Source organism: Cryptomeria japonica, chromosome 3, assembly GCF_030272615.1.
Source record: "Cryptomeria japonica chromosome 3, Sugi_1.0, whole genome shotgun sequence".
In the NCBI taxonomy this organism is placed as follows: domain Eukaryota; kingdom Viridiplantae; phylum Streptophyta; class Pinopsida; order Cupressales; family Cupressaceae; genus Cryptomeria; species Cryptomeria japonica.
In genome coordinates, this window is record NC_081407.1 from 192,951,668 (window position 1) to 192,968,590 (window position 16,923).

General features: G+C 37.5%; 2 protein-coding genes across 2 annotated transcripts; both read left to right on the plus strand.

The window, feature by feature from the left end:
• Positions 1–978: 978 nt before the first annotated feature.
• Positions 979–5,017, plus strand: LOC131037381 (disease resistance protein RPP2B-like). The gene is made up of 5 exons (XM_059218152.1): positions 979–1,541; positions 1,775–2,889; positions 3,022–3,306; positions 3,438–4,192; positions 4,400–5,017. The coding sequence occupies exons 2-4, from the start codon at positions 2,569–2,571 to the stop codon at positions 3,804–3,806; spliced, it is 975 nt and encodes a 324-aa protein (XP_059074135.1). The 5' UTR covers positions 979–1,541; positions 1,775–2,568; the 3' UTR covers positions 3,807–4,192; positions 4,400–5,017.
• LOC131037334 (disease resistance protein Roq1-like) lies at positions 1,042–2,530 on the plus strand. Its single transcript, XM_057969450.2, has 4 exons — positions 1,042–1,541; positions 1,775–1,931; positions 2,090–2,287; positions 2,408–2,530. The coding sequence occupies exons 1-4, from the start codon at positions 1,042–1,044 to the stop codon at positions 2,528–2,530; spliced, it is 978 nt and encodes a 325-aa protein (XP_057825433.2).
• Positions 5,018–16,923: the final 11,906 nt, after the last annotated feature.

Sequence of the window (16,923 nt, forward strand, 5' to 3'; positions counted from 1 at the left end):
AGAATAGGTTGGTAACCAATTATAATTTATTTCGAGCTATTACCGTCAACTTATGTAGGTCATAGGTGGTGGAACATTAACAATTATTGAATAAGAAAACATGTTGGGATGTTAGTGTATTGTGGACAAGTGAGAAAATGGTAATCTCTAGACACCTTGAGCTTTGAAAATGACTAAACACTAGAAATATAATATTAAGATACAAGCAATATTAGCTTGATAAAAAGAAGCTTGGGAAGACAAGGTCTTTGCACCATAGAAAGGAAAAAAAGCTAATGCAAGGATTAAAATGGGTCTAGAAGCACACAATGTAGATGGACTCCAAAACAAGTGTAAAACACAAGATAAAATTGAAAGTGTATAATTTTCAATATTACAATAGCATAAGACAAGAAACTAGACTTTACATAAATATGTGTCATTTCCAATATATTAATGTATCAAAATGTTCTCCATAAAATAAATATAAAATTAGATCTAAATTTTATTAATATATAAATTCACCATTATTATTATTACATAAAATATTCTAATTACACAAGAAAAATTAAGTGAATGTAAAATTAAATTAAAAATTATTAATACAAATATATAAATTTCAACATTACTATTATGGTAAGAACATTTTGTTTTTTAAATTTTCACCGTCCATACTACAAAGTTAAGGTGAATAAAAGATTTTGCTCTACCGTGAATGTTTAATATTATTCTCTAAAGCAAACACTGCAAAAAGAAGAAAATTGGTTTTGCTGAAATGCGTGAATTATTGGAGACATATTTCCTTTTTTAAATGCCAAGATGCTGCTGTGATGCACGCCTCTCTAATCCCATTGCTATTGATTTTCCTTTGCTTTCAAAGAATTAATTCTTTTGCGATTGGCCCCACAATATTCTCTCTTCTTCTTCATCCATTATGTAGTGGACAGAAATAAACCTCCTTGGTGGGTGACGGTATCCCTTTGTTATTGTATCCTTTAATCAAATCCAACCCACTCTGCTTTTGAGAGTTTCATACATTTTTGCAGTTCTAGTCCTCCATTAATGGCTTCCTCTTCCTCCTCTCCTGTGGCAAGATCGATTGTATCTGCTAAACTGTATGATGTATTCATCAGCCACCGAGGCCCTGATGTCAAAGAAACGCTTGCTAAACAACTGTATGACCTTCTTCAGGAAAGAAGGTGCCAGGCATTTCTAGACCGTGAAGAGATAAAAGGGGGAGACTCTATTCCATCTGCCATTCACAATGCCATATGCTCATCTGTTGTCCAAATAGCCATTTTTTCAAAAGGGTATGCAGAATCTTCATGGTGTTTGGACGAGCTGGTTCTTATGCTACAACAAACTGATGCCCTGTTTATTCCTGTCTTCTACGATGTCAAGCCATGGGAGCTACGGTACATCGAGAACAAGAATTCACAGTATGCTGCAGCATTTTTTTATTATCAAAGCCAAGGCAGGAATCTTGATAAGCTTCATAAATGGAAAAGCTCCCTTGAATCTGCTTCAAATATATCTGGTTATGAACTTAGCCAGTATCAAGAGTAAGATTACTACCATTTGTTTTGTACTGATTACGATTCATTCATGTGTTTACTTTTCGCAGTACATTACATTCATTTTACCTTAGTATGATGACTTTCTCAAGAGCTTCTCGGTTTTGAATTGCAGCAATTTGTGTAGTATGATGACTTTCTCAAGAGCTTCTCGGTTTTGAATTGCAGCAATTTGTGTAGTATGATGACTTTCTCAAGAGCTTCTCGGTTTTGAATTGCAGCAATTTGTGTGAGAAAATTGTGTCTCGTGTGATACAAGTAGTGCAAGAAAAGAAAAATAGTATAGCATTAGATGTTGCAAAATATCCGGTTGAACTTGCTAAACTCGTCCAAGATTTTGAAAGGTCTTGTTCAAAGACAGAGACAGTGAGGGACAAGGTCACCATAATAGGGATCTTTGGTCTAGGTGGGGTTGGCAAGTCTACCCTAGCAAAAGAATTGTATAACAGGAGGAATTCAGGTTACCATGCATCATGCTTTCTCTCTGATGTGAGAGAATCACATGCCAAGGGTGAATGCACTGCTTGCAAAGTCAGCTCTTAGAAGATCTTTTCCCTAAAGATCAAGAGATAAAAGAACTAAAGATTAGAAGTGTGCATGATGGAATCGGAAAGCTGAAGTATCATCTGGGAAGGGCAAGACATTTGCATTTCCTTATAATTCTAGATGATATAGATCGTGAGAACCAGTTAGATGCCCTTTTACCTGAAGGTATGCTGAACTCTGGTAGTCTGGTAATTATTACAACCCGCGACCAGAGTGTGTTAAGGGATGCAGATATCCAGTATAAGATGAAGGAAATGGACAAGGATCATGCTTAAATTCTCTTCTGTAGACATGCTTTCCGTGGACAGGATCCACCCATTGCATATGAAAAATTGGTTGAGAAGTTCGTGGAATTCTGTGGAGGTTTACCTCTCTCACTCGAAGTTCTGGGTGCCCATGTTTATCGAAGGAATGAACATTATTGGGGTTAGAATTGGAAAAAGTAAGGAAAATCCAGTCTAAGGATGTAATGCAAAGACTTAAAATTAGCTTTGATGGTCTAGACAGAGAGGAGAAACATATATTTATAGACATAGCTTGTTTCTTCAATAAGAAAGAACGAGTTGATTTGATGAGTGATGTTATAACAATCTGGAAAGCATCAGGTTGGAGTGCTGAGCATGCAGTTAAAACCCTGCAAGATAAGTGCCTGGTTGAACTGGTTAAGGAAGGGTTATGGGGATCCTATCCACACTTCGAAATGCATGATCACCTCCGCGATCTGGGAAGACAAATGGCAGATGGCTTTGGCCCTCCTCGGCTGTGGAAACCAGACATCCTTAGATCTATGGTGTGCTTCTTTACAATCTTTGAAATTAAAACTATAGAAAGCTTTTAAAAAAATATTTCAATTTATGTGTTTTTATTATTTTTTCTCACCTAACCACACACTTTAACCCTTAACCCTGATCCTTATGTGTAGGAAGAAAAAGGATTTCAACACATCCTGACAGAAACAAAGGGCAGGTGTTTCCATTCGTTCGTGGATTTGTCCCTTGGGAGGAAAATTACTTATTTTATAGGTGGTTTAAATGACTCTGTTGAGACTGACCTCCTGTTGCTTGACATAGATAACCGCCATTACCTTGGTGGCGAATTAGAATGCATTCTTTCCTGGATTCCTCTGCGAAAATTGCACATTTTGTCTGTTAACAACGCGAAAGATTTGTGGAGCAATTTTCAGAAGCAGTTGCAGACCAATACCCAGGTATTTCGCTATTCTTTGTTGGAGGTTAATTCTCCCTTAACGACAGAGTATACATTTCAGAATACTTGTTTAGCAAAGATTGTTTGCTACAGAGAACTAATTCATTATTTGAGATTAATTGTGAATGCCAGGCCAGTTTCGAGTTGAAAGTGCTAAAGATTTGGTACTCTCCGTCGTTGAAAAAGCTTCCTGATTTAATAGCAATGTTCCATCATTTGGAAGAATTATACATAGGCAGTTCCTTCCACAAGACAGATTTAGCATCCTTCGCGCAATCACTTATACAACTTAGCAATCTTAGATCATTGTCATTGGAGAATGCGTACGGCGTCTCCTTCGGTGGGATTTTGGATCTGAGCAAAGGTAGAGATTCAACTAATTTGGTTTCTTCTACAAGCAACCGCATGAACAGCCTTGAAACCATATACTTCCACAAATTACATAATATTTCAAAGTTGCTAATTAGTGGAGAGATTATCCCAGACTTCAATCATTGGTAGTTAAAAGCATGTATAATCTAAAAGAAGTGCTCTTAGAGCAGCTAGAGAGACTGAATACTCTTGACATGTGGAAATGCCCCAAATTGGAAACAATATCAGGGTTATCTTCTCTAACAGGGCTTCAGTCTCTTGCAGTGTCGAAGTGTGACAAATTGAAAACAATATCAGAGTTATCTTCACTAGCAGGGCTTAAGTCTCTTGAAGTGTGGAGTTGTCCCAAACTGAAAACAATATCTTCTCCAACAGGGGTTCAAATGTTAAAAGTTAGATTTCGGGATTTAAAAATTAGGATGCCACCAGCTGCAGAGCGTAGGTGGGGTGGAAGAGCGGAAATTGACGAGCGTGGGGATGCATACGCATGGGTACTGAATTGCCTTGAAGAACCGGTAATACTACTTTTTCTCAACACAAACAATTGATTTTGAGTGGAAAACAAAATTTATCTATTGTCAATAGTTAATTTTCTATTGAAGAAAATAAAGATGTTTCTATTTTAAAGTCGTGTTGTAAAAATTTATGTGTTTTACGTTTGTAATATTTGTATCAATTATTTAACGTCCATCCTCTTTATGTTGATATTCTAAATGTTTCAGTGGCCGCTACATAGAGGGCATGCCGCTATAACAGCATTGGATGGCAGTGGATACAGCATTGTTCAAGTTGAATGAAAATCTGTTTTCTGATGTGATCGACAGCCAAACAGTCATTGAGATTGAGAAAGGAGAGTATTCCCTACAAATGAAAAGCTCATTTGGTGAATTCTCTATACATGCTCTTCTTGTAAGGTCTGGTAGTAATCCTTACATAGAATTTCAATCTGAAATCACGTATTTGCATCCCTTGCCAGTTGGAAGTGAATTGATGATTACAGTTTTACAAACTCCGTATAGCAATGATGTTAGGCTGATAAGCGTCCCAATAGAGAAGGGGTTTCGGGTCAGGGTGAATGAAAGGGAAAAAGGGCAAGCTTTAATTATATTGCAAAGGATTATTGATAGATTATATAAAAGCTGCCAGCATATGACGCGGTGAAGGAAAAACAAAGTAAAAAGCATTGGTAAGTCTGATTTACTTACTTTGACTGTCAGCTGTTCAAAAGCTTTGGTCATCCTTGTTTTGCCAAAGTCTTCAATTTCTAATATTTTATGTATGTAATTTTATCCTTTATTCAATTTGAAAAAAGAGCCTATCAATCTTGTGGATTTTGAAAATGAATAGCAATTTACACTTTTTTTTGTGTCTTTAATATTTAAATAAACTAATTGTAAAATAAATTTAGTAGTTTAGATTTATTTAATAATATAGATCAGTAATAAATTAATTTAGACTGGTAATTAAATGTAATTAGATATTCAAATATTAATTTAGATTGATGAATTAGATTGATGAATTAAATTTAATTGTGTATCAAAATATAAAACAATTTAGGCATGTTATTCTAGGAAAGTATAAATGAAATAAATATGTTTAGCTTCATAATAATTAATTATTCAAGTATTGATCTAGAGACTAAATATGACATGTTTTGAGATGATTAATTCTCATGGGACATTCTTATAGTTCAATTGGATGTAGGAGATTCTAACGATCTATGTCAAATTTCAAATGGGTATTGTTTGAGAATCAATAAATCAAGACATTGTGATAGTAATAGTATGACTAATCATGGTTGGAGTATCTAGAACATCATTTATCTTTTAATCAAAATATTTTATTTTGAATATTTAGAGTCAAGTTTGGAATCTTGGTCAAGTCTGAACCACATATATATCTTTACACCTATAGATTTGTTTTAGTAACTAACAAAATTTGATATATTAAAGTGTGAAAAAAATGATATGTGGATTAATTCAAGATTTGGAGATGATTATTTGATGATCAAAGCTAATTCATTGAATGCCGTTAAAAATAAGGATCCAACAATAAATCATGCATAAGTGTTCTTAGTCCTTGGAGGGAAATAATTTGTAAGATTTAATCTATTTTTTAATTCATCAAATTGGTAGCCATAATTTAACTACAAAGTCAATCCTATAACCCTAGACTTAACTATGGCATATAAAAGGATAAATCAACTTGGATAATGTGTAAATATTAATATGTGCATTAGTAATTAAAATTATATATAGAAAGATAATATATAAGAAAATAACTCTAAAATGTGCAATGAGTAGATGGATGGGATATGAAAAAGTACCCAAAACTAAATGAGAAATGGCATAGATATGTGAATTTCACATGATGCATGCCCATCTAGGTTCACCTAGGTACAACATGCACATAATAAAATAATAAAACATTACAAATATTATGCAAGGTGTACAACACATTATCCCAACAAAAGGTACTCAATTAATAGTCATTTTGCATAGTAACATTTCAAAATAAAATTGAAGAGGGTATGTGTAGGATCATGGTGGGCTAAACAAGCCCTTAAGTGGCAATGAAAATTTAAAAAAATAGAGTTAGGCAACTTGACTTAAAAATTTGAATAATTTATCAAAATTATTTCAAAAATTTGTAAGAATAGAATATGTAGAAAATTGAATGTAGTTTCTAAGCTATTAGTCATTTTCTCAAAAAAATATTTAACGAAAATTTGAAATTTCAATGCAGTAGTACTAAAATTTAAAGAAAAAGATAAGAAGTAGGTGCCTGCTTGACCATCCTAACCACAATCAAATCAAAAAAAAAAATTTATAAGATTTTAGATATAAGTAGAAGAATCGTTTCCAGATGTGACACATATTTTCTCTTTTTTTTAAAAATAAATAATTAATTATGAATTCTTTATTACAATTTTTAAAAACTATAAAAACTCCTATGTTTGACCACCATAACTTGGTCAAAACTTTATGAAATTCAATTCTATTTTTTAAATCCTATAGTATGTGAAGCATAGAATGTGATCCCTTTTCATTTCATTAATTTTGGCTTAAAAAAATTTGTCAAGCACTAGGGCAAAGTCTAAAAAAGTAAGGGAAACTCCTAAACAGGTTTTTCTAGCTACTTTCCAAGTTTGGCATGTCCTAGCCAAATTCCAAAGCAATCCTAAGGCAAATACCTAGGCTACAGATTTTTTCAGAGGTAACAGATATCCATTTTTTTAAATTATTTTTTATATAAATATAATTTATAGTATATTATATTTTATATAATATATTATAATATTAATATACAATATATATTATATATTAATATTATAATATAATAATAATAAAACGTATCAAATATGGTGATAGATGGGGCTCTGCAACTTTGCGTCGGCCTAGGGTTTGGTGTGACATTAAGGGTCTTCAATGTCACTCGTGGAGGAGTGCAGGTGGACTCCTCCATGTAGGTAAGTTCGCCTTCCCTCTTGTTTTTGTCTTCTTTTCTTAGCATTTACTCTTGGTCTCGTCGGGAGTTGTCCAGCTTTGTCTGAAGGGCAAATTTGCCCATCAATGCTTCCCCCTCCTGCTCACTCGAGCACTTATGTCGTGCAATTCTAGTGGTGGCATTCGACCCAAGGGGCCAGTTCTGCATAGGTCCTTCAAGGTGGCTCTTATTGATAACGACTCGACACCCATCTCAAACCTCACCAAGTTTGATGTTAGGGTTTCCAGTTTGTCTGCAGGTAGGGATGGGCTCTCCAGAGAAGAAGGTAAGTTCCCTGCCTCACCCTGTGCCTGTCTTACCATTTCTCCCAATTATTCTATGCTTGATGCCATTAATCAAGAAAAAGCTAGACTTAAGGATATAGCAGTTTTCTTTGCGCTCATGGACCTTTCCAATTGTCCCACCCGCAATTTCATGAATGATTGGCTTAAAAATATATGGGTAAATAAATTAGGTTTGCATTTCTCTTTTTGCAAAATGATTCAAAAAGGTTTATATGTTATCCTTTTTAAAGATGTTAAATCTGAGGCTCAAGTTGTTAGCAAATAATTTTGGTCGATGGACTCCAGTTAGCGATGAAGTCCTGGCCCTATCCATCCCTAGATGGGTTATTATAAATAATATCCCTCATTGCTATGGCGTTTAATCCCGTAAATTCTCAAGTCAATTGGTAGGACCATTAGGGTTGATCACTCGCATTCTTTGGTTCCGCACTTGGACGCTCGGGTGCTTATCACAATCGACCGTGGTAAGGATTTACCAAGGTCCATTATTATTGATTTGGATGGTGACCTCATTTCATGTGAGATAGAAATCCTTGGTGGGATAAACACATGTTTTTTATGCAGACGCGAGGGCCACCTGCATCGAAACTGCCCTATCTTGGGCAAACGGAAACCTGTTTCTCGCCCCAAAAATGGTGCTATCCCTAACCCTGTTAATTCGGCCCCAGATAATCATTTTTCAGTGCAGGCCCTTATTCTTGATAAAATCAATGAACTCAAGATAGCAATGGCGGAGGCTATGGCCAAGCCGTCATCCCCTCCCCCTACGTTCGATGATAATATGGTCCTCGTAAGATTCACTGTGGATCCCCCTCCGCACTCTTCTCTCAAAACTTCATTGACCTAGTTAAAGGATGATTTTGTCGTCCCCCCCAAGACGAGGAAGATGTGGATAAAGAATGCACAAAAAATTGTCTTAGACAAATTAAAGAATCCCCCTTGGCCCATGTCGATTGATGCCTCACGTCAGTCTCCCACGCATGGTTCTTCCTCTATCAAATCTATGGTTAAGGATTTTGAAAAATAAAACTATCACAGATGCTAGTCTGAACAACGACCAAACAACTAGCATGTTATCTATCTCTGGCAATAAGTGGAGTATTGATTTCTCTCCTAATGGTGCACCCAATTCGGGTAGTAAGAATGTAGACCAACTACTTCTCGAATCAGATAGAGATACAATCTCTTACCCTATGCCTGACTCTCATCCTATTGTCTGTGACCATGAGGTTGTGTGCATTTAAGTTATTAAAGACAAACCCAAGGCTAGTAATCAGGTACCTAGTAATCCTGATACCTTAGCCCTGGAACATTTTAAAAACATCTCGCTCAACCTGCTCTTTCAACCAGGACCCTTTCGAATGTGTGATCAAAGTAATCCCATTCACACTCTCGGACCATCATCATGTTCTGGCTCACATTACGATCAACTCCAACCCCCCCTCCTAGAAGGACTAACCACTTTCTACTCAATGTCAAACTACTAGAGAATCAAGACATTCGAGATGATTTATACATATCTAGACAGATAAACAATTGGAACTTTAGAGCACAGTCTCCTATCTGCAAATGGATAAGGAATGTAGGGAGCTAGAGAGCTCTTTGTCAGACCATTGGTACTAAATTTGCTAAGGATAACAGATTAGAGGAAAGACTTCTTATAGACCTCCTTCTCAACCAAGAAGCGTGGGTTCAAGTGGACCCTCATAATGTTGATGTTTCTTTATCCCTCTCTTCCACTAGGTACAAATTTAGGAATATTCAACATAGGAAAGCTCACGGGGCAAGGATCCGTGCCAGGATCAATTGGCTACAATATGGTGATAAAGGCTCTAAGTTTTTTTTTTAGTATGTTGAGGCAAAAAGAGTTAAAGGAGAGAATAGACAAGATCTAGGAAGGGGGCATTGAGATGATCGATCGAGTAGATATCCAAAATGCTTTTCGTAGATACTACAAGTCGTTATTCGCTTCAAAATGGAACTCCAATCGATCTACTAAGGCTCTTGAACAATGCAGAAGCTTATCCCTAATAAGATATCTGTAATTGATGTTGATGCCTTCAATAAGCCTATTAGCATTGAAGAGGTCAGAAAGATCATTATGGGATTAAAAAATTACAAGGCCCCTGAGCCAGATGGGCTCCCTACCGAGTTCTATAAGGCCAATTGCGAGTGGATCTCAGAGGACCTATTACAAGTAAATCAAGAAGCAATCAAATCTAGTTCCCTAGGACAGGAAATCAATAACGGTGTGATTAAAATTATCCTTAAAGATGGTGATAAGACACTTGTTAAGAACTGGAGTCCAATCGCCCTTCTCAATGTCTCTAACAAAGTTCTCACCAAAATACTTGGTTCTAGACTTGAATTAATCCTCCTCAAGGTGGTGAGCAACACCCAAACCGACTTTATAAAAGGAAGATATATCCTGAAAAGTTTGATTACAAGCTGGGAGGCCATGGACAGGTCTAAAATCTCCAGAGAGAAAGCAGATATGTTTCTCATTGACTTTGAGAAATCCTACGAAACGGTAAAATGTAATTTTCTAATGATGATGCTTGATGCTTTCGGGATTCCTAAAGAGATCTGCAGGATGGTTGAGGTCTTGTTAAAAGATGCCTCTGCCCAAATTTATACCAATGGTTCCCAGTCTAAAGAGTTCCCCCTTAGTAGATCTATTAGGCAAGGATGCCCTCTTGCTCCTGCTCTCTTTGTTATTGTCGCAGATGCCCCGGTTTATCTACTCAAATATGATTCCCTCTCTCTCCCAGTGTGAGGTATCTCCCTCCCCAATGACATGGATTTGACTAATGCCCAATTTGTGGATGATACTGCTTTTTTCCTACAACTTGAGGAAGAAAATTTCAAAGCCTTGCTACACAAGTTGAGTATCTTCTATGAGGCTTCTGGAGCTAAAGTCTCATCTCCCAAATCTATGCTATTAGGGTGGGAGGATGCCCCCCCAGTTGGCTATCAAAATACAAGTTTCAATGGGGTGACCCATCTAAGAAGGTTAGGTACCTGGTCATCCCCTTTGCAATCAACCCCAACATAAAGGGAATGTGGATATGGATCAAAGAAAAAGTTCATCACAAGCTTAATAAATGGAAAAATATGTAACTCTCTCTTGCTGTCAAAATGAAAGTATACCAAAAAATCCTCTCTTCTTACACTCTATACTACTCTTTAGTCTGGTTGTTTAGCAACTATCAGGTTAATGACATTTAGAAAGATATAAGGAATTTCTTATGGTCGGATGGTAAAGGTAAAAGGAAATGGCACTTAGTTAAATGGAAATGGTGTTGCATGGACAAATACGTAGGGGGCTTAGGCTTGAAAGATCTCCATCTGTAGGGTATTGCACTTGCTGCTAAATGGATTTTTTGGTATCTAGAAGGAGATGAACCCTGGAAAGTATTACTTAGGAACAACATTTTCCTTCCTATTCCCAAACAGGCCAAAGGCTGGAAACACCTACCCTTTATTGATCTCATTGCCAACAAGTTTCCTATATCCTCAGTAAGATCTCTCATCTTTCAGACACTCTGGAAGGATTGGGAGTTGACTAGACACTTGATTACTAATAATGGGGTGGCTGATAACAACAACTCCATAGTAGGAGAAGAATCTATTTGGTGGAATCTATTACATCAAGCTAAACCTCTTGCTCTAACATAGGGGTGCTCGTCCAAAAGATGGGCCCTTAAGGGCATTAATTCTTTCAATCACATTATTAGGGATGGTTCCCTTATCCCGTGGTTATCCCTCCAACAAAAGTTTAATATTTCACCTTCCAATGGCCGAACTTACTCCATTATTAGAAGTATCTGTAGTAGAATGGATTTATCTATTCCCTGTGTAGTGAGAGAGAACATACCTCTTTCCTACACATGGGTGGATGGACTCACCCTACCCAGAGCTAGTGCTAAATTGATTTATAATGCTTTAATTAATAGTGATGATATCATTACTCATCTGAATAGCGTTTGGAATTTACAACAATCTAAGGAACAATGGCATAAAATATTCTCCTTACACTGGCATTCTATTATATCACCTAAGCAAAAATGTTTTAAATGGCTCTTGATGTTGCAAAAGCTTCATATTAAAGATACTCATAACAATCCGTCTCTATACCCTATGTGTAGGAAGATTGAGAATATTCATCATATCTTTTTTAGTTGTATTTTTGTCAAAGAAATCTGGAATATGTTTGGTATTTATTTCCAAGGTGGTATCTCTCATATTGATGTTATGCTTGGTTGTATCAAAGGTTTGAAGAAGGATACTAATCTACTTTGGTATTTACTAACTTGTGAAATTTTGTGGTACATTTGGGAAATGTTATAATGGGAAAAAGTATCAAGGTAGAGACATGGATCTTAGTGAGTCATTCAGAAGACTCATCCATTACCATGTTGTTTCATAGGTCGTGTTGTATATCAAGATCTCGGAAGAGAAGTTCAATAGACTGCTAGATAAGGGGTAAATTCGGGTGTACATCTCTGAACTTTCTTACAACCGTGCTTGGGACCAGACTAATAGGGATCAAGATCCTCTTTCTTCCACCATAAACAAAACAATCAGGGAGGTGTATGATCACAGGAGGTTGAATTAGTTACACAACTTTTCCCCTATCCGAGTAATCTTCCAAGAAGGAAAGAATGCCATTTGGATGGAAGGCCCCTTAGGCTGGACATGCTGGATTAACAACTAATCTATTTTGCATGTTTATCTTGAGATAGTCTGGTTTTGAAGATGTTATTATGGCTATCTAAATCTTAGTCTATATAGGGTAGTGTAAATATTCTCCCGATTGATGTTGTAACAGATAAATATCTATGTTTTTGTATTTTGTAGTGAACAGATAGCTATAGACTGTATTTGGTTGTATGTACAATTTTATCTATTATACTTGATATTAAAAAAACGTATCAGATATCTTATATTATCCAAGATCTTATATATTTTCATCTAGGTGCCAACAATTTAGTTGGCGCCCTTTCTCAAAGGTATCATATATCGTATTTATCTGTTATCCGATACCTTCTTTAGGATAGGGAGAGAGAGAGAGAGAGAGAGGGAGAGGGAGAGGGAGAGGGAGAAGGGGATAGATAGAGGGAGAGGGAGAGAGAGACGGGGAGAAAGGAGTATAGGGGGAGAGAGAGAGTGAGTAATTAAGGTGTGGGAGAGAGAGAGAAAGAGAGAGAGAGAGAGAGAGAGAGAGAGAGAGAGAGAGAGAGAGAGAGAGAGAGAGAGAGAGAGAGAGAGAGAGAGAAGGGGAGAGGGAGAGGGAGAGTGGTGCAGGACACCTAACACTCCCAAGTATGAAAGCTTTATTTTCTTTTAATTTTGTATGTTATCTTTGTGATTTAATAATGGAATAACCATTGAGGACTCAGTAGAGCCATGGTTGAGTTGTCCAAGTTTTGGTTTGAGTCAATTGTGTTCAGGTTGCTGACAACCTTAGAAGTGAGATGCTTAGGTAGTTCACAAGTAAAATACTCTAAATAAATGAATTCATGTATTAGGGATCAATTGGGGTGTTTTTAGGTCTTCTAGGGTGTTTGAGGACCTTCAGGAGTCTTAAAATGCATTAGAATGCAAAATTGCATCTTGGAGCAAAAAGCTGTAAAAAGTTGCATTTTTTGTTATAGGCGTTAAAAAGTTGGTTGAACCGACTGAAACAAGAGCATATAAGCTAAAATTCACTTCATTTTATGGTTTGTAGGATTGGAAATGCAAGAGTAAGTTTTGGGTTTGTGAAGCAACCTTGTTTCCACTGGTTTTTGACAGTTTTACTCTTATTTTCATTGTTTGTACGGTCTAGTATGGACTAGATGGTGTAAATTCATTGCAATTCTGAGTGTTCATTTAATTTTTCTTCTTTAAGGTTGATTTGTAGGTTTTATTGTCCTAGGTTGTAGAGATTTCTTCCATTCTTTGCAACTAGGAGCAAAACCCTTGCAAGTAGGGTTTAAGAACAAGAAAATGGCTCTAACATAGGCATTCTTTGATGGCACCTGTTGAAATCACTAAGAATGCTAGGTTAGGGTCTATACATAGCTTTAGAATAGGGTGTGTGGTGTTGCAGGTCAAGGAGGAGGAGAAATAATGAAGCCCTAGGCTCACCGTTGAGAGTAGGTGAGTTAGGACAACAAGAAAGGTGTGATTTATGAGCACATGGGGACTGGTGCAGGACCAAGTGACACATGAATGGAAATCCCTCTAAGTTCCCTTGAAGGTTCCCAAATTTTTTGGAGCAGGAGATTTGACTGGTGAAGAGTTTTAGACCCATCTTGCCAGGTTACCGGTGAGGCCTAAACCCTTCATAATAGTGCAGCATTGGAAACCCCACTTTTACGGATAACCTAGATGAACTTTTCTAGTATTGTCTATAACTTCCAAAAGGGTACTCAAATACATGATTTATCTCTAGTACTTTTTGGGAATTTTGCATATTAAGACCCTAAAACCGCCTAGGGAGGGCTAATGCAATTAGGCCTATTTTGGTGCCAGTAGAGACCTAGAAGAGTTAGGAAGCCAAGGTGACATATTTGGTGAGCCTTAAACCTGAAAATACATTAAAGACACCTGGTAGATGCATTGGGAAACCATAAGAATTGTTTGTGTGGTAATATCCTTGCAGGAGTGGTTGGAGCCTAGGAGAGGAGTGTGTGACCAAATCCTATGCCTAAATCCTCTTACATAAACCCAATTTGATCTCTAATGATTGACCAAATCCTATGCCTAAATGATATTACATTATTCTCACATTACATATCCATATCTCTTTCCTATATCCTGATGATCTACAATGAGATCTTACATCATATATATACAAACCCTCGACCATAAATAATCAAGTCGGCTACCAGACAATAAACCAATTACATAATTACAAAACATGTCGGCCTTAGACCAAACAAATAATATCTAACTCATAAGAGAGCCTAGAAACACATCGAGAGGTCCAATCCACACGTTACATTAAGTCGATCCATAACCTAGATCAACCGGGACCCAATATAGGTCCACACACTAAAGAAATGATCCCAATCCACCAAGTCTCAAACATGATCAACATTAGCATCCTACATCTCTACCACAATCCACACCAACACCACTTATGCATATCATCAAAGATCTTCATCAAAGCTCTCTGGTGAAATGCTCGTCGAAACCACAAACCAAGCTGCCAAGAAAACAAGATACCATCCGATCACTAGACCAAATCCAAATGACTAAATATGAACATGAGTAAGCCAATTCTATAACCAAATCATATGGAAGAATATTGGATCATGCTGGATCCAAACCAACCAGAAACCACACAACCTACCGAGACTAGAATGGTGTTGGTAAAGCATCCAAAACAGCTAGTGTTGACATCAATGACAAAACATCAATGCAACACATAATCAAGTCCTTCAAATGGCAAACAAATGACACCTTATGGTGTCGTAAGGGGTCATATTGTGTCCTAAGGGGTCATAGTACACAATATGACCATCATGCTCTCCCTTTATCTCCCTTTATCTGTCTTTATCTCCCTTACTTTCCCATCCCCCCTCTCTCTCTCCCTTTTCCATCCTCTCTCCCTTCTCCCTCTGTCTCCCTTTTCCATCCTCATTCTTCCCCCCTCTCTCTTTCCCCCTCTCTATTTAACTCCCTCTCCCTCTCGCTCCCTAACTTTTCCATCCTCTCTCCCTCTCTCTATCTCTCGCCCTCTCTTCCTCTCTCCCCCTCTCCCTTTCTCTCTCTCCCCCTCTCCCTCCCACTCCCTCCCCCCTCTCTCTGTCTCCTTTTTCCATCCTCTCTCCCCCCTCTTTCTCCCTTTTCCATCCTCTCTCTGACCCCCTCTCTCTTTCCTCCTCTCTATTTCCCTCCCTCTCCCTCCCTCCCATTTCCATCATCTCTCCCCCCCCCCCTCTCTCTCTCTCTCTCTCTCTCTCTCTCTCTCTCTCTCTCTCTCTTCCTTCCTCTATCCCTCCCCCCTCTGTCTCCCTTTTCCATCCTCTCTCTGCTCCCCTCTCTCTTTCCCCCTCTCTATTTCCCTCCCTCTCACTCTCCCTCCCTACCTCTCCCTCTCCCTCCATCCCTTTTCCATCCTCTCTCCCCCTTTCTATCTCTCCCCCTCTCTCCCTCTGTCCCCCTCTCCCTCTCTCTCTCTCCCCCCCTCTCCCTCCTACTCCCTCCCCCTCTCCCTCTTCCTCTCCCTCCCTCTCTCTCCTTCCCTCCCTCTCCTTCCCTCCCTCTCCTTCACATTTGATTTACTATAGGAAGCATGTACGAGGTGATGGGAATATTAACGTTGGTCTGCTGAACTTTTTTAGGTCTAAGAGCGCCTACGAGTTACTAAAAATACCATGTACGCGGTTCTGGGACATACTTTTAGTTGCCCAACAACCTCAATGGCCTCAAAAGAAGTTTTTGAGGTCATTGAAGGCCCCACTGCAACTGTTACTGAGCTTCTATGACTGTTTTCTACATTGAAGTAAGTGAATTTTTTGTTTGGCATGATTTCAAATGATTGAATTGTTGTTCTTATTAGTTTGGTCAATGTTATTATGATTGTTTAATAGTTTTGATTCAAAAAAATAATGATAATGCACTGATACCAGGAGTAAACTAAGAGGGGGGGGATGAATCAGTTTACTAATAGTATACAAAACCAATTATATTATAAACCTTAAATTGGAGAACAACACAATGAAAGTACAACACATATAACACTAATTTTTGACATGGAAAAACTGGAAAGGAAAAAACCATAGTGGGAAACCCTACCCACAATCAGATGAATAATCTACAGTAGTATTGTGAATGATTACAATGGGGTGTGCACTTGCAGAAAGGCCAAGAGCCGAGAGCGCACTTCTCGTCACAAAGGAAAGTCTCACTGACTTACATAAACTTCAGACTACAATCCAAAAAGTAATGAACTATGAAAGTAGCATCTACTAATGCCTGATATAGTTCTGGTTAAGCACTGATGTCTTCTTTGCAATACAAAACCGCCCTCAAACCTTTGTTGAATGATATAACCTTTTTCTCTCATAACCAAATCTCTGATAATGTAGACTAACAATCGACAACCATCGATCGCAAAATTACACGAATAAATCACCTATAAATACAGATCATCAACCTTATTAACAAGGTCGGCTAAACCCTAAACCCATAAACCCATAATTACAAAAATTACATCACACGATACCACCAGAGAAATACTATGATTTAAATTACATAGAATGGGTCTAAATCAAGTAACCAAACAATTATATCCACCAGAAATTTTGCTAAGTCCAAAATCCAACATGTTTCTCCAACCAGTAGAAACCCTCAGTGAATAAATAGAAAGTTTAACCAAATCCAGATAGGACCATCATAATAACATGCCATCCAATGCAAATTCACCAAATACTCATCATATGATCAAGAAACACCTTCAA

What these genes read in the sequence shown, in the direction of transcription:
- LOC131037381 (XM_059218152.1), top strand. Translation starts at nt 2,569, where the DNA reads ATGCAAAGACTTAAAATTAGCTTTGATGGTCTAGACAGAGAGGAGAAA. An exon ending in CAGACATCCTTAGATCTATG is followed by an intron (nt 2,890 to 3,021) that starts GTGTGCTTCTTT and finishes CCTTATGTGTAG; the next exon opens with GAAGAAAAAGGATTTCAACA. An exon ending in AGTTGCAGACCAATACCCAG is followed by an intron (nt 3,307 to 3,437) that starts GTATTTCGCTAT and finishes TGTGAATGCCAG; the next exon opens with GCCAGTTTCGAGTTGAAAGT.
- LOC131037334 (XM_057969450.2), top strand. Translation starts at nt 1,042, where the DNA reads ATGGCTTCCTCTTCCTCCTCTCCTGTGGCAAGATCGATTGTATCTGCT. An exon ending in CAGAGACAGTGAGGGACAAG is followed by an intron (nt 1,932 to 2,089) that starts GTCACCATAATA and finishes TTGCAAAGTCAG; the next exon opens with CTCTTAGAAGATCTTTTCCC. An exon ending in TGCTGAACTCTGGTAGTCTG is followed by an intron (nt 2,288 to 2,407) that starts GTAATTATTACA and finishes TTCCGTGGACAG; the next exon opens with GATCCACCCATTGCATATGA.